At 41.7% G+C, this 18265-nt stretch overlaps 1 protein-coding gene across 2 annotated transcripts in view; it reads left to right on the top strand.

The window, feature by feature from the left end:
• The first annotated feature begins 3229 nt into the window (after nt 1-3229).
• slc25a21 (solute carrier family 25 member 21) overlaps nt 3230-18265 on the top strand; it is a 114573-nt gene continuing 99537 nt past the window's right edge. The window contains exons 1-2 of one of the 2 annotated variants that reach the window (XM_035383967.1): nt 3230-3451; nt 3809-3897. In XM_035383967.1, the coding sequence (XP_035239858.1) occupies nt 3828-3897 (70 nt within the window). In that variant the 5' untranslated portion in view covers nt 3230-3451; nt 3809-3827. Of the gene's footprint in view, nt 3452-3808; nt 3898-18265 lie in introns of those variants that run through there. The other variant, XM_035383977.1, reaches the window with a different exon arrangement.

The raw sequence follows: 18265 nt of genomic DNA, 5'->3' as shown, positions 1-18265 counted from the left end.
AAGCCTAATAGACACTATGCCCCCCCCCCCCCCCCCCACCACAAGACTGCAGTTTGACACCCCTGCATTACTAACGTGGAGGAAAAGACCAGCGCTTGAAGGCGGGTTGAAGTGGACCCCCCCTTGCTAATGCTTCACTGACAGGTTTGCTCTGTGGGAAACAGAGACAGACCGAAACTGTCTTAATGCTAGTACACTTGAATATTGTTTTCTTTATTTTGGATCAAACCACTTTGTCAGTTTAGCTCTATTTATTTGCTTTTGGCTGTTTTGGGGGAAAACATGTTTGTAGTAAGCGAGCGAATTATGTTAAGCAAGTCGGTCAGCCTTTTAAATTTCCTTAAAACCTAATCTTGAGTGGCTGAAGTTGTTTAATGTAGCAGAAGGAACTAATGAACTGTACTTGACACGTGTGCTGTATAAGGTAAAGAAAAGAACAAAATATGTCAATGTGTTGGACTCTGTAGGCCTTTGTGCATTAAGAGCAAAAAAAAAATGTGTTGAAAATAAATTTGAAACTTTTTATTCACCTCTCATCTCTAGTTATTCGAGAGAAAGAGAGAGAGATCAGCGTATCAATGAACGATAGCTTCAGTCTGTGAGTGTTGCACCTGCTCGATGACAATGTACTGTATGTTCCCCTATGCTCTGTATTGAACACTTGAGTCATCTGCAGTAGACTCAATCTATGGCCGTGTAGGGAAACTGAGTGTGGTCTCGGCAGTGCTATCCCTCTTCCCTGGTGAACTGCAAATGGGATTAGGGCCGGGTAACGTGTTAACTAAGTAATGGACCCAATGTGGGATCGAGAGCAGGTTCCTAAAAGCCGTTAACGTGAATACGATCTATGATCCGCCATGTCCAGGGACTCTGCTAATTCAGCCATCTGAAGAACTGCCAACAGTCCACAGGGGTACATGAATAACTAAATCATGTGCATGAAAATGAACAGGCTTATTTTGGACAGGCTATCTAATGGGGATAAAGACTGGTGAGGAAAAAAAAAAAAAAAAGATTTTGCCTATTTATTAGACGACTGACTGGAGCCTGACTTGTTCACAAAGAGACAGAAAAATTGAGGGGAGGGCCACGGAGCCAAGGTGGGGGGGGGGGCGAGGTGGGGGGGGGGGGGGGCGAGGTCGGAATACTTGGAGTTACACAACTCAGGAGGGACAGAGTGTTAATGGCAGTTTCCTGCCAACAAAGTCCCATAAATCAAATTTTTTCTCATATTCCAAGAAATTCTCTGTTTGCATGCAATACTCCCGCGAAGAAAAGTCTTGTAATTAGTAACAGGTAGGTCTACTCTTTTACCCTCACATGAGTTAAACTATAGCAGTTTTGGACTCTTTCTCTTTAAATACACACCGATTACGTGCAGTAGGGACGGCATGTATTGTTTAATAAGCTGTCATGTTTCTTTTTCTGAATTTGACTTCAGCTTAAATGATTAAACAGTAGTTTCATGACTACAGTACATATGTCTGCACATTTCATGAGGAAGGATATCTAAAAAAAAAAAAAAGACGATGTTTACAAGAAGATTTGTGAACATAGACATGTTTACATACATATTGTGTAGCAACAAAGAATTTGAGGACTCCATTCAGCTTTTGCAGCTACAAAGACTCCAGTGATTTTAGATTGGCCAAACAATGTTTCATTAACATAATTTTTGAAAACTACCGACAGGTATGCATGAAAATACATTATGTACCCCTAACTGATATCCCCATATAGCTGCTTTCCTATATACACAACATGGCCAAAGGTATGTGGACACCAATTCTAATTAGTGGGTTTGGCTACTTCAGCCACACCAATAGCTAACAGGTGCATAAAAACAAAAATACAGCCATGCAATCTCCATAGACAAACATTGGCAGTAGAACGGTAGAACAGGTCGTACTGAAAAGCTCAGTGAACTGTAAGTGCCGTTATTGAGAAGTGGAAATATCTAGGAGCAACAAAAGCTCCTGGCAACAGTTTGGGGAAGGTCCTTTCTTGTTTCAGCATGACAATACCCTCATGTACAGGTCCATAAAGAAATGGTTTGCTGAGTTTGGTGTGGAAGAACTTGACTGGCCAGCACAGAGCCCTGACCTCCATCCCATCAAACACCTTAAGGATGAATTGGAATGCTACCTGCAAGCCAGGCCTTATCACCCAACATCAGTGCCTGACCTCAGTAATGCTCTTGTGGCTGAATGGAAGAAAATCCATGCAGCCATGTTCCAAAATCTAGTTGACAGCCTTTCCAGAAGAGCGGAGGTTCTTATAGCAGAAGAGGGGGGACCAACTACATATTAATGCCCATGTTTCGGAATGAGATGTTCAACAAGCACATAGGGGTGTGTTGTTCAGCTGTCCACATACTTTTGGCCATGCAGTGTACCTCCAAACTTATTTTAAAAATATTAATAAATTATTCTGCCAAGATAACGTTTTTAGCAACTGAAGCTACAGTGGAAAAAAACAAATAAGGGTTCCAATTCTCTAGGGCTATAAATTCATAAAAAATGAGGCCAAGAAAACTACTGAGGAATCTGGTTCCTGGTTGAATACAATTTTCACCAAATTTACTTCTCTGAATGCCATCGGTGGCATACACATGCTGCATTGTGTTTTTAATTCAGAATCTGAACAAAGGTGCACTTCTGTTAGTTTAAATTACAGCTGCTGGACTCATTAATACTAAGTTTACAATGTTTAATTTTATATGACTTTCCTGGCACTCTCAGAAGAGTGTAATGGTTTTAATGTATAGCGCGTGACCTCAGTGGACTTGGGCATGTCAGATGCACATTCCAAAAATTGTGCAGCTCACGGCCACATGTGTGTACAGTTCTAAGCATTTATCTCTCATCTTTATTCGTTGCATAACGAAATGTAAGAAACATTTTATTGCAACTGAAATTCGGCATTGGTGGTGTTTTTCTTCGGATAAAAAACGGCCAAATAGGAAGTAGCCCAACTATTTTAACTAACGCCAAACGAACAAGAAATCTGTTCCACGTTAGGCCTAGGCTATATATTACAGGAACATCCATAGGTTTCAAAAGAATACTTAAATAGAAGCCGTATATCACTATTTAAAGAAAAAACTATTCATTTTTTCCTCTTCTAACAGCTTATCTCACTGTACCTGAGATTCTTTTTCGTCAAGGACGACCGCGACGTTGTTGCCGATCGATACTTGAACAAGAGAGATTTTAAACAAACCCCCTGGTTGTAATAAAGCACGTGTCACGACAGTCCGCAGGTTCCAAACACTTAACGTTGGTACACGAACTCTTCCCTTACCCCCCAGTTGCGGCTTCTTCCTTGCTTAGGCTACCTACAGCTCACTAGCGTATCAGCCCTAAAGCACTTGCTGCTGAAAGTAGTTTCCGATAATCCACAGGCAGTGTGTCCTTTTCCAGTGGTTCATTCCCAACAGCTGCAGAGAAAAGTAGGTATCTGTAACCGATTTAATACAAATCATTTGACGCATGTCTACACAATTAATATATACACTAACGTACACTACAACACTTTTTTAACCAAACAAAAGTGGCTATTGAGTGAAAATATAACATTAACTACTTGTTCGGAGATGCTAATTAAGTAGGCTAGATCTAGCCGCTACATAGCCAATTCCACGTGAAATACAGGAGGTTTTGGGATCTGTAAACTAGATCGCTAGCCAGCAACTTGGCTATTTTTTCCCCATCCGTGTTCGCCTTTGGTGGCATTAAGAACGGCGCCTGTAAAATAACGTTGTAAGAAGTTTCACTGTGGTGTTCAGCTAACTCTGGTTTCTTTGCAGCTCCAACGCAACGCACAAAATGTCTGCTTTAAAACAGCAAAGCTTACTACGGGAAGCATCTCATCAGATCATTGCTGGTGGATCGGCGGGTAAGTCACTCCAGTTACTTTGAAGGCAGTAGCTTTTAAATAGCGAACTATAACCAAAACACGTGTTTTGATAAAGACTGCCAATGTGTGCTGGAGTAAAATGCGACTAGATTCCACCTTGATGCATTTTCGAGGCATAGTCCTTAGGGCAAATTGTAGCTACGTGATTAACAGAACTAGATTTTCTGGTTGTCACAAACAATTGGAAATGTATCCTTCAAAGCAAATGGTTACTCGTTTTTGGCTCGTGTTTACCGATTATTAAACAAGATTCAAACCGGATGGTCTTCTAAATTGAAGCCTTCCTTAAACACACACTCGTGTGCATTGGTTCCGCGTTCATTTTAGGTCCTTTGTAAGCGTATGTAATTTTCCGACAGTGGGCTACTTGTCTTGTGCCGTACAGTACAAACATGTACTCTGTGTTCAGAGTGTAAGTAACTAACACGTTGTTTTAAAATTGCATTGGAAGTAAAACAAGTTATTAAATTTCCCAATGACACAAACAAATGCTGACAACGGTTGTAGGCTTGTCCTAGCATGCTGTTATTCGCCCAGAAAGGCTTCAGTGTTGTTTTCGAATGAAATTAAGACTTTTATATTCCGGTTACTTGTATGTTGTGTTGTATCCATAGACCGTATAAAAATAGGTTGTGTCTCATGAAAAATACACCCATACGTATGACCATCACGCGTGTTTACTGCTGTGTTAACATTTTAGTAAAGTGATGTGCTATTAGAATAGTTGGCACTACAACAGCTTTGGGGAAAAATATTGCCTGTTCCACCGTTACATTGTTATACAAGTTATTTATGTCAGAACATATTTTTGGAGAAAGGAATAGGCCTATGCCAAACCCTAGACTATAGTTTATGGTGTTACAGGCAAACATATTCAAAAGGTGGGATTTGAACCCGAGCCCTTTTATTTTCACAGGCAAATGGCCTACGTTACCAGTCAGCAAAAGGCGAAATCGCCCCTAGCCAAGGGCAACCTTTCCTGTGTTTTTCACTGGCGATCTAGCCGAGTTGCACGCGCTACACTTAATAATAGCGTTGCTTTTTGTTGTATTCTGACCTTGTACACTTGCGGGTTACAGTCACTTTGGCGTTTTGAAACGTCTGTGGTTATTTTATTCATGTTAACTAGGTAGATCTCGGATGCATGTTCAGATTCCACTGTGAAACTCAGCTGACTTGCCCAGGGATTTTGGCCTACCTTTCTCCAGTTTAAAAATGCCGTTGTTGCCACGGTGTTGGGTTATTTGGATATATGCGTATGCAAGTTACCGGTAGCTCACAAATTGCGAAGACTTGCACCTTCGTGAAGCGGAACTGAGTCCGGCAGAATTCTCTGGAGGCAAACCGTTCTTTTTGAAATGAGACTCAACACTCCTGGTCTGCGCAGCACAGATAAGATATACTGTTAAGCGTGCGATGGTTGCGCCTTTGAACGAAGTGGAGGATGTGAACCAGAGCAAAGTGTCCTGTGGTTCCCGCTAACACACTCATGTCTTCTGGTGGGACAGCTATCTCTAGAGGAAGTGAAGACTGTGGTTCACATGCGGAGCAGCATGGGCATTCTACTGTTTGTCATATGTGCAGCTTTTATGGAAAGCTGATGGTCAAGCCTTGTCACTGCTGGAAAAATCGCTCCATGCTTTGGATGCTAACGGGCCCGTTGTCCAGGTAATTGAGAGCCCTTCAACCCCATGTTCTTCCTCCAACACCATGGTCTCCCTCCAAGCCCTGGGTCTCCCTCTGACCCCTCAGATTCAGTAGAACTTGGGACACCCATGTCTTCTGTCGACAGAGGTGGAAAGTCTAGGGGTCAACAGTGAAGGTTCTGCCATGTGTTTCTTCCACCCATGAGCTCTGCTTTCAGCTGGTTTCACTAATTAGTTCTACCTCCTGGCTGAAGAATTGTGCTAATTTGCAACTTTTGGAACAAAACACTGGGGAGTGGGGTTACTTTCTGAACCTGGATTTTCCACCTCTGCCTGCCAATTGGTCCTTGAAATGAAGAAGAAACGAATGGGCGCAGCCTCCTAAAACAGTGGTAACCGACCCTGTTCCTGGAGATTGACCATCCTGTATGTTTTCATTTCAACCCTAATTTGGCACACCTGACTAGTAATTAGCAGCTCAACAAGATCTGTAGCTGTTGCATGAGGTTGAGCTTTGCTAGGGTTGGAATGAAAACCTACAGGGCGGTAGATCTCCAGGAACAGGGTTGGTTGCCACTGCCTCAAAATGATTACTGAAAATAGTTCCTACTGTTTAGTGCAAATTGTTTTTACTACACGATGGGCAGTATACAAAATATCCTCCATTTTGTTTTCCAATGGCACTGAGGACGTCTCACCCTCGTAGTAAAAAGGCCTCTTCCTCTCTGATTTATGGGACTCAAAGACGGCTCTGCCTCTTCCTCTTTGTGGGACCTTCTAAAAAAAAAAGTGTGGTTTACTTCCAGGAAAGTGAGCTCCCAAATACACTCAGAGAAACCCTGGAAATAAATATATTATCCTGGGATTTTAAGTGCACGACATTTAGAGAAAATTTCGTCTACTTAACAGCTTTCTCCTTCAGTGTGCTCAGCTTACATACTCAATAGTAGGCAAGTAAGCTGTTTTGGATGCAGCCCTAGTTTGCTTGCGTAACCTTGGGTGTGAGCGGTATTTTGATCAGAACCACCTGGAGTGGATTTCTCTCCCGTTTACCGTGAGAATTTTGGTTTCAGCTGCAGCTATCATGGGACGTGAGCAGAAGTGTCTGTATGGATCATGTGTTTCCTAGCACGAAGCAGAGGTTTCCGCGTGTATAATGCGTGAACGTGCTGCTAACCATGTGATGTAACCAGAACGAATAGTAATGTGGATACAGCCATCATGACTTGTTAGAAGCAGACGATGGGAATGTGTTGAAGCAGAAGCACGTTTTTTTCCCCTCCCCCGACGGGAAAATGTCAGTGATGTAACGGCAATAAAGCGGCCGAAGGTCAGGAGTTTCCGCGGTGCGCGAGCTCCTGTCGGGACCTGCCGTCTGTAGGGCTCCGCGGTGCAACCGGGACATCGGCGAGCACGGTCTTGCCGCGCGATGATGTATTCGGTCCCGAGGCCTTCCTGTGCAGCCTCCCGTCTGTCAGTGCCCTGCCGTTCGGCTTCCACGATAGAAACATGCGTGGCAGTCAGCTGAATGACCTCACTGTGTTTCGTTTTTACTACCCCGCCTCGGGCTTGAACCGCGAACACCGCCCCTCTCAAGGGGGGTGCCGCTTGTCTCCCAGCCGCTCGTTAACGAGGTGGGGAGAAACATTAGCACTAATTTATGTGCGATCCGGTCATGGTCCGGTGTGGTTTTTCCAGTTGGTGGATGGTCCCGGGCTCTTTTTTTTAAACGTGGCCGGATAAAAAGGGCTGTCCACCCCCCCCCCCCCCCCCCCCCCTAGGGGCCCTCCACTCAGGCTTCGGTTATATAATCCTTGGTGGTGTCACCTACACGCCACGCACCGCGCTTTGAGTGAAGTCATAGCCTCAGAAAATGAGCTGTACAAATAAAGACTGATTGATTGATTGATTGGTTGAGAGCGCCGAGTAGGTGCTGGAGCATGGAGAATAAAGACTGAACTGTCACAGGCGAGGTTTACTAATGACAGTTGTACCACAAAGGGCAAATGGATTAAAGATGGCCTGTTCTCAGTTTGTTAATTCTAATATGTTTTCATAATGCCAAAATTAATATGTGCTTGTTATTTTTTTCAATGTAGAAGTCCTTTGAAGCAAATTGTCAGGAATACCGGTAAATATCTGACGAATATTGAATATCAGACAAATATTTATATATTTGACCTGTAAAAAAAGGCATATGTAGAAGTAGAAAGGGGGACTAAAAAATTAAAGAATAAGTGATTGATATATAAATGGTGTCGACCAGCCATTTGTGGGGTTTTTTTTCGTTGACCAATCTGTACTGTTATAAACCAGAAAACAATAAATGTAATCCCAAAAGTGTCCACAATGGGGCAGTGATGCTCTTCTACTGGTGTCTGTGAAATGGCTAGAAATTGAGATAATATATTCAGATTTAAAGGAGTTTTGTGTTCCATGGCAAATATTGGCTTCATGTAAAGACATTCACACAGCTGTGTTTAGACTGACTTATGAAATATGACATACTTTTGACTGGTAATGGCATAACTAAAGTATTGAAAGAGCTTGACAGGTTCTTTAAACCAGGTGATTCCTTGTCATCTCTTTTTTTAAACTCAAAGACTGTTCACTGTACCTAAGGCCACCAGCTACCAATTATGATGACAGTTAGTTCTGACTCTGGGATTACATATGTGCTTACTTAAGATAGACCAAAATGATAATTCCTTTTCCTTCAAATTTGCACAAGGCTGAACCTTTCTGCAACAGTTCAGTAAAGGCTTTGGCATTTGTGCCTGGCCTGTGGTTATTGGATTCTGCATGCGTTGCGCACTGGGTAGGAATATGGTGTTCTGGGTGAAAGGTTCTGGCGTACGCAGGATACCCAGCAATATTTGCTCTGAGACGTCCTGTTTTGTGTTTTCTTCGCGTATTTGGACTGCTGTGGTGTTTGCCTGCCTGGTTTTGGATGACACTAAAAACCCATTCCTTTTATTTTCTCTCTCTCTCTCTCTCTCTCTCTCTCTCTCTCTTTCAGTTTCAACTTTCAGCTTTATTGGTATCTGACTCTCTGAGAGATTGAGAGGAAAAAATAGTGAATCATCTTCTGAACAGAAGATTTTTATGATTTTTCCTTTCCTACAGGTTTTTATACTGATTTACAAATGTGTTTTAAAGACTAAGTGCAACTCCTTAAAATTTGTGAGTAATTATTTTTGCAGTGTATATCCCCATTAGACCATTGTCATTTGATAAGATTTACACCAAGACTAGTTTTTGATTTGTTGCTTGGAGAGAAGATCAAATTTCGGTAAATTAAGTTCATCAGGAAGAAACAGACGCCTGTGATTAAAGTTCACGCCATTGTCTGAAGAGCACAATGTCCAGAGCCCAGTTAAAAGTAAACTCGCCTTTCCTACGTTTTAATTTGTTTAAAACTGCGAAACTCAGATTAGGCAAAGTTGAATAAATAAATCCGCTAAGCTTAAGTAAAGGCAGAGAAGAAAAGAAGGAAAATGAAATAAATAGAACCAAACAGAGTTGACGTTTTAAGAGGATTATTCGCCGACAGAGATGTCCTCTATAAATAAGAGCTTCCTTTCCAGACCCCCGTCGAGTTGCCACAATCAGAGCAGAATTAGGTCTAATATTTATTTCCAGAAACGATTGTACATGCTTAACGGGCTTTGATTGAACTCCTGGCGGACATGTTGTGGACAGATGTTTAGATGACCTCATGTTTGAAGCAATGTTGGTTTTGGAACCCGCTCTGCGGCGCGGCGTCCAAACGCTCTCCGTTCTTTCCGTGTTCAGGGGAGCGCATTGGTTTTTGCGCATGGTTTTGGCGCATGCTTTTTGGCGCATGTATTGGCGCGTGACTCGGGCAGAGAGCAGAGGCGCAGCCCTTTTTCGCGACGTGAACTGAGTTCTGAGGGGTTTCTGTCCTATTTTCACTTTTTACCGTCAGTTGCACCTCCTTCATGGCCGATTCTCGGAGTATAGAAAACCGTCGTGCTACCGGAATCAACTTAAAATGGGGAAGCTGCACTGGCCAATGGGTGATGTGCCAATGTGTGCACAGTTGTGTGCTATTACAGAGCATTCAGTCATTAGATCAGTAGCTTGGCAGTAGAACAAATACATTTTGTTCACAGACAGCCAAGAAAACTGCACCGGTACAGACAGCACCTCACTTTGAAAGTGATTGGCTGGTATGCAGTAAAATCTTGTTCTGCTTAGTCTGTGGTCTTTGCAGTTTATGTTTCCCAAGTCTCTTCTGGAGGGCCGTCTTCAGGTAGAACTGGATGATAAAAATGAGTGTTTTAAAGAGACGGGATGAGTAACAGTTTCATGTGACGGCGTGGATACGATAACATCTTTTACTCGGGTGACACTACAGTGAGATTCTAAATGTTTAATGACACTGAAAACTATAAACAAAAATCCTTCATAGTCAATAGCAGCTGCTTGATATTTAACACCTATTTTCCATCATAAACAATTAAAATATAATGTATAGTGGCAAAGAAAAACATAGTTATAATGGTTAGGTACTGTATGAAAATCATAGTTGATAAGTGTGACATGCATTGTGTACATTTTAATTAAAGAACTGTATCTTAATTTATTTAAAACTCTTAGCTGTAAAATACATATACTATTTTTAGGAAAGAATCACAGTCAGAATTTATTATTTGTGACCGTGGTTTTTGTACGTTGTCAAAAATTATTAAATAGATGTGCATTGAGTTCCTTTTCGTGAAATAGTTGTGTGGCTGAGCATAAGGTATTTCACAAATTATAACAATTCTCAAGCTATATAGCATTCTTCTTGAATGAGAGAGTAATACATTTTTCTGTTAAATAATGCTGTTCACGTGTGTCCTGTCTGGCTCATGTGTGTTCTGTCTGGAGAAGCACTGTGAATTTGTAACAGAGCTAGTCACAGTAGTTAGCTTAGTACGTGACACATTCATTGTCCATCTGTTATTCATGAGTAGCCCTAACACCCCGTGGGCAATCACTGGAGAACTCGTGCAACATAGATACATATGCAGTACACCCAGAGGATTTTTTGGAATTGTGATAATTATTTTTTATTTTCAAATTTTGATCATAAATATATATATATATATATATGTATACAAATAATGTTAAAGAACAGATACTATCACAACAATGCCTCCTGCAATTTTTCATGATCTTGACATAACTGGCACAGTGTCTCGCAAACCTATAAATGTGTCTTCTTGTATTCTGCAAAACATTTCACTGAATTATATAAAAAAATAATAATAAAATTCCTCAACAATGCTGTATGTTACACAGATTTTTACAATGAATCTGAAGAATGTGTGCTCTCTTTATGCCGTGACCTTTGACCTTAAAAGTATTTTGAAAGGTCGGCTCACTCTTCAGGAAGATGGTGCATTGTGATTAATGCAAAACTGCAAGTTATAATAGTTATTTAATCTGATATTTTTCCTCTGGTTCTCTGACTATAGTCCTCTGCTTCCCTGGTGCTGGTAGAGTCTTACTATTGTGAAAATCTGTAATGTACAGCTCTTTTGTAGACTAGTGACATTATCTTAATTGTGTCATTTGTAAAATCCGTTCATGCACTGAGTGGTCTAGGAAGAAAAAAGTACATTTAAAAACCTTCCTCCCACCACAAAGTAAATAAAATAATTTAAACACACACACACACACACACAGTAATGATAGTAACCCTGTTATGGTAAGAACAGATCTAGAAGGAAATTATGATTTGTCTACGTAGCAGGCTGGCCTCTGGATTGTTGCAATTTTTCATTTTCAATGGGCAATTATTAAATTTTGTATATTGTAGCATTATAGTGCAGAAGAAGCATGGTGCATCTGGACTATCCTTGGCTCGGCATACTGCTAGACACTGCAAGATTATTCACCTCAGCAACAAGGAAAAAAAGTCATTTTCTAAAACCCTCTTTCAAATCTGACCATGCTGTCAATTGAGAAATTAATCGGATTTTTGTTCGTGAATGATTCCATAAACAAATCTTTTGTACTTAAATTTTTTTTTTTTTTTTACAAAATGTATTTATTTTTTATATTTTTTAATGGACTTTTCAGCTTTATTGGACAGTACAGTGTAGAGAGACAGGAAGAGCAGGGAAGAGGGGGAGAGACGTGCAACCAAGGTCAACTGCAGCTGGACTCTAACCGCCGACGTCGCGGCTCGTAATGAGCATGTGGACAGTGCTCTGCAGGCTAAGCCACGAGACACCCCTAAATGTATTCTACTCTTACACCCTGGTTTCTATTCCCTGGCCTAAGCTCTGGAGTGATGCTAGCATAGATGTGGCATTGTGTGGCACCAAACCACTAAGGAAAACATTTTCTAAACAAAGTATTTACCGCGGTTGTACGCACACTGGCACGCTGGCACGCTGGCACGCTGGCACGCTGGATCTTCCTAATGTGGCACGTCCTCGAGGAAGACACCCTTTTCGATGTTTGGTGTAAAGTTTAGCCTAAACCCAGTGTGTCCTGGACCTGCTTAATTTGGAGGCTCCCTTCCCCCCCCCCCAGAGCCGGACCGCGCATGGATGAGGAGGTTTGAGATGCCGTAGACGGGAACGTCAACACCGTGTAACAGCGCCTCTCCAGAGGGGTCATAACTCACCGTGCTCCACAGAAAAAGAGTAATTTATGAGTGCACATGTTTCCTATGGCACAGGTAGACATTGTGTCCACAGGCCTGAGGTCTGTTTCTTTTTTTTTTTTTTTCTTCCTTTGCACAGCCTCATTAGTATCACCACATGTATGTGACTTCTACCCCCCCCCCCCCCCCCCCAAAAAAAAAAAAAAAATCCTTCCGAAGATATCCAGCGTCAGTATCACCCTTCTGTCTGATCAGCTCTATCCTGCTTTGAACACTCGTTCAGGTTGTGCAGCCATACCTGCCCCTTTGCACCAAAGCAAATTAAGAGCCCTCTTGCACTGTATTTATTTATCAGTAGCTTTTAACTGTTTTTTTTCACATTATTATTATTAGTAGTATTAATAATAATAATAATAATAATAATAATAATAATAATAATAATAATCGTATTAGTAGTAGTAATTTGTGTCTATGGTGCATATTAATATTAGTTTTATTTATATCTATTTATATCTTATAATGGAAAGACCCGCAAGCTGACAGAGGCTAGACATTCTCATTGCCCTGACTGGCACAGGCCTGATCTTCTTCCTGTCATCGGTCACGTCACAGTCTCCTTGGTCCTGCTGCCACGGCGTCTGTCAGTAAACCCGCAAAAACTGCTTTCAACTGCTTCAAAAACGGACTGCCCGGGCAATATACAGGTCTGGCTAAACACTAAGACTATTTGGAGCATTTTAAATTTTTAAAAAAGAAGGGAAAAAGACGGAGAACGCGCAGCACATGGCAGCAATAAAGTAACTGGGACGGAAATCAGCTAAACAAGCCACGCTTAATTGAGCACTTATAGACTAAGTAGTCGGGGGGAAATCAGAATGACCCCATCACAAAAGCTAAAGTTTACAGTGCTGACATTTTTCATCCGTCCGTGTATGTACATGCGTGCAAGCCTGAATGCATGTATTTTTTGTGCCTGTATGTATATTTGCCTGTGCGTGAGGACACGTGTTTTTTTTTTTTTTTGGTCTGACTCTTATTTGCTCTCTTTTCTGTACCTCTTAATTAAGTTACGACTTGGCGACTTGGAAAGGCACTTGGCTGAAGCGAAGCCGATAATTTTCGGAATGATCCCTGAGAGTCCAGTTTCAGACAGATTGCAATAAAGTATAGCTCGCGTGCGGATCAGCTTGATCCTGGCTTGCTCTTTCCCACTCTCGCCCGGGTGGTTTGTGCTTCGGATGGGCCTACACTGTAACCGCAGAGGCTGATCGAAATTGATGTACGCTGGGATCCAGCAGTATTTAACGGCATGCTAGTGCAAGCAATTAGCCTGCTTTTAGCATAATAATCGGCACCGAGTTTAAAAAAGGAAACACTATGACCTCAGATTAGTTTTTATTATTTTATTTTAGTCCAGTATGCGAGCGAGTGTAGACCCTGATCAGGATGAGTAGGCCTACGCCGCTGCAGTGTCTTAAAGACGCCCTCATAAACTTACAACACAAGCGAAAATACTCAAGCATCTCAGCTTTCAGAACGCGTCTATAGTACCGCAAACACAGAAAATATAAATATATATACAACAAGCACCGTCAAACAAATCGATTATAAAAAAAGAGCCCTTAAATTATCCAACGCGGCCGCTTTTACATGATGAGTTGAAAACACAGAGAACGCAGGTTTTTATAGTATGCGCCGCCAGAGTCATTCCGGCTCTTCCTCCTGCTCTGACCACAGGTCTGCAGCTGGGTCACAGACAGTCCCCTTTTCTTAACTGGCTCAAGATGCACAGCATTAGTCCAGTACAGTAATCATAAATGTGATTTGTTGCGCATTTGTGCCAACTTGTTCTTCAGCATATAGCGAGTGTGGCTCAAGATGGGACCTAATTGAGAGCTGAGATTTATAGAAGGACAATTTGATTATTTATGATCTAGTGGAAGATGACATATTTGGGAGTTTGGCAGAATTAGAAGCAAATTTGAAAATGAGAAACAAAACTGAAAGAGAGTTTTTTTGAAAATGTTTACTATATATATTTGTATCCCTTCAGAAGAGCGAGCCCTGCAATAAAACGAAGGCAGGCACGCATGAGATACTCATGAATTTCAAAATTTTAAAGACGAGTGGGGAAAAAACGGTCATCGTCTTTATTATGTTTAAAATGAGAACAGTTATACAACGGAGTAAAGATATAAAACTGACGTGTAGATCGGGGAAAAGAGCAGAAGTCTGACGGCGAGGACTGCCAACTCCTGTGCAACCGCCTGGAACGCAGAAACGAAGGGCATAGCGCAGACTCACAAAGTCTGCCTGGGGGGGCTGTTTTGGGGGTGGTGGTGGTGGGGGGGGGGGTCTGGGTTGGTCCAAGCCTGATCAGTGAGATGCGTGTTGGCTTCACCACCGGGGAAAATTGGTTCTACTGACTTGTGGCTGTCTCACTGTGTAAAGCAAATGCCAGCTCATTGACCGCAAGATGAATGTGTCCATTTTTGGAGAAGTTTTCTTCAGCCCGATGCCATCTGTTGCATTTCTGTTTAGGGTGTTTGATTGTTGAAGGCACATTTAGTTGTATGTCATACAATAAAAATAAAACACAGTGCATATTGCCCATGTTTAGGCCACTTGTTTAAATACTATTCATGAGAAAAAATATTTATATAATTTTAAGGTGAATCATTAATGTTTATTCTTCTCTTTCCCCCCACACACATAATTTAATACAAACAAGCTCTCTCAAAGTATGCAGTTTTAAACATTTGTAAAAAAAATTCCAAGCTCTAAAGTCTTTGGAAAATACTGTCCAGTGTTTTCATGACTCTATTATGTCAATTAGCTTTTAAACGGGCTGGCGAAGTCCAGCTTATGTTTCGTAAATTATGATAATTATAAAATGATCATATTTTTTTATTATACTATTTCCTGCCTTTTGTTGAATTTTGTGTAATGTTGGTACAATCAGAGGAATTTAAGGAAACAAAAATTAACTTGAAAGCAACACTACTCACTGTATTTATCTGTGCCTGTAATTAACTTTTCACTTAAGAAAATATTGTTATCAGATGGACACGTATTCATGGATTAATCTTTAATACACCCACTTAACCTTTTTAATTGCAATAGCCTTAAAACCACTAGAAGTTCACTCGAAGAAAAACACTTAGAAGTCTTGTTCCACCCAAAATTGTCTTTGAAAGTTCTTTTACTTTTTGTGACAATTGACAGGGGAATATATCTGTAATGGTCCAGTTTTACTGAACTTAATGTTGTAAACTCAAAAACACACTCTGATTTAGATTTTACTGTACCTTTGGTTTTCCTTCTATGGAAAATGATTCCAGCCTCAAACACTTAGCTTGCAATACATCTTGTTTTTAACTAGGGGGCAGGAGAGAGCTATGGGAGTGAACAGTGTTTCGTTTGTTTTCATAATTTCATTTCACCTGGTGTTTTTTTTCTTCTTTTTTCTTTTTGTTTCTTTTTTTTTTTTTAAGCTGAAGCAGTTACAAGCAATTACATTTCCATGAGAATTTATTGTTCCTGTTTGGTGAACTTCTTTATCTCACAGGGATACTCTATGCCATGTAAATTATTAGTTTTATCTGAACATGTTAATATAGATGTTTGGCTATAGACTATTTGGCGAAGAACATATTTGTAAAGGATACTTACCTTTACATTTCCTTTGTATTTTTTCTATTTACTGTATGTATATATATATATATATATATATATATATATGTGTGTGTGTGTGTGTGTGTGTGTGCGTGCGTGTGTGAGTACATACATACTTACACACAAAACACTGTCCTTTAGAATTTTGTGAATTTTTATTTTGAACAATTTTGGATAGAGAAAGTATAAAAATTGGCCAATTATGTATTTTGTCAATTTTGTTTTTGTTAGGCCTACTTCATAAACAGTTTTTTTTTTTCGTAAACGTATAACCAGTTCAGGGTCAAGGTTATTAGTGAACTTGGTAACGAATGTTAAAAGGCAGGAATAATGTCTAAGAAGAGGGCGTACAGTAACAATAGTTTGTTGATTGCATTTGACGGGAGAACTCCCCGGTTAAAATAAAGCATGACCATTATGCTCAGAAATTAAACGTTGTCATGGAGACCAAGGTATTCTCACACTCTGAAGCCTTTTCCCTCCGTCTCACAGTTGAGCGCATGAAAGAGTTTATATCTCATCCGCTGTGAGAATATTTCGCTATCTCCTGTCTGCTCCTGGGTTTGTCAGTGGCACTTCGGCGAACGGAGAACTCGCTAACCAAACGCGATTTAGGAAACGTCACCTTCAGCCGCCACGCATGCCGCGCACTCGTACTCCAGCCTTTATGGCGTCAGCCGAGGTCAGCGCTCGCGGACGACCACCGGTGAAGCCGCAAGTCATATTTCTCAACTGCCAGGAAATGGATTACTTGTACGTGAATGATCACTTCTCCATACAGGAACTCGCATATGGCGCTCAGACCAAGTTAGCAGAGCCGCACAGCGTGAATTATAGGGAAGAGGGTTCTGGGAAAAGACTCCGGTTTACCATGCTCCGGCGGCACACACGGGCTTGCAGGTGGTAATCATGTTGCTAAGCAATAGCCGAGAAAACATAGGCTACAGGTGTCTAAAGGTGTCAGTTTAGTGATTTGTGAATGTTATAGAAGATAGACCTAATTCTTGTCCTGCACAACTGAAAGTCAGTGAGTCACAGCTAACTTGCTTGGAGCATCAGCGATGTGTTGATAGGTGTGGGAGACAAAGGCATACCTAACATGAATAGCTATGTTGAACGTATACTTGAGAAAAGTACCGCTGGTGGGGGTGGTTATACTTGAGAAAAGTACCGCTGGTGGGGGTGGTTATACTTGAGTTAGAAGGAAAGATTCGTTTTGGAATCGTATGAAGAATACAAAAAAAAAAAGCAACAACCTCCCCTACCTGCCTGTTTGAGAAATAATCAATTTCCTATAAGAGCGTCACAGACCGGGGCCTGGGTTTGGCCGCGGCCGCGGGACTCGGACCACACAGAGTGGGAGCAGGGCGGGTTTTTTGAAGTGGGTCCAGAGGGGGGACCAGTAATGACCGCACAGATCGAGCCGGCCCGCGTGCTGGCACAGCCTCACAGGCACGCGCGGGACAGATGCTTTCTCGATAAGAAGCTCGGGAGCCCGTACGTCACAGCCAGCCGGGGCGGGGGGCGGGGGGCGGGGGGGGGGGGGGGGGGGGGGGGGGGGCGTATGGAAAATAGCCTGAATGAATGTCCAGAGGTAAAGCAAACTGGAGCAAACGCTCAGAGCGGATTACTTTCTACCACGGCATTTGATGGCAAATTCTTCCCCCACCCCCCAATTCCGCTGCTTTTTTTAAACGGCGGTTCCAACTGGTTTCCAGTTTCTTTTCTTCCTACGTAAAATGAAATGAGATTTACCGAATCCCATGTGTGCTCTATTTGTTTCTCATTGAATTATTTCAATTGTGCTTTCACAGTCCAGCGATCAGAGTTTACAGTCCCTTAGAGTAGGTGCGGTTCTTGTACATGCATCTTTTTTAAGGGGCAGTTTTTATGCACAGTTATAAACATATTGCAGTACATTCTAGAAATAAAAATAGAAAAGTTATTGAAGAGACATTTTATTATTTCAGCTAGCATGCAGTTGGATCATAGGAACTCCATCAAAGACAGTGTGCCAGAAAAAGCCCTGTCAAAGATAGTTAATCTCACTGGCTGGTGTCAACAAGCCAAATAAACTGGCTTGATTCATTGGACAATCACATTGGAGCTGAGCTCAGCCAATCACATTGGAGCCCACACCATCCTCTGAGAAATTCACAGTTATTCTCCGCACAGGTGCACATGCGTTCTTCACACACCTAATGAGAAAAAAATAGGGGCACACATTTGACAAAGGAAAGGCAGCACAGTTACTGGCGCTAAGAAAGCCGGATCTCGCTTACATCAGCTCCTTCGCTACGCATCGCACCGTCGTTGATGTTTGCTGGTTCACCTGTCGCGTGTTTTGGACTGCCCATGAGTCACTGCAGCATCAGAGGTTCGGTGAGTGAGTGTGTGATGT

This window comes from Anguilla anguilla, chromosome 1 (genome assembly GCF_013347855.1).
Source record: "Anguilla anguilla isolate fAngAng1 chromosome 1, fAngAng1.pri, whole genome shotgun sequence".
Taxonomy (NCBI): Eukaryota; Metazoa; Chordata; class Actinopteri; order Anguilliformes; family Anguillidae; genus Anguilla; species Anguilla anguilla.
Note: the sequence above shows the minus strand (reverse complement) of the source record. Positions and strands in the feature narration are given on the sequence as shown.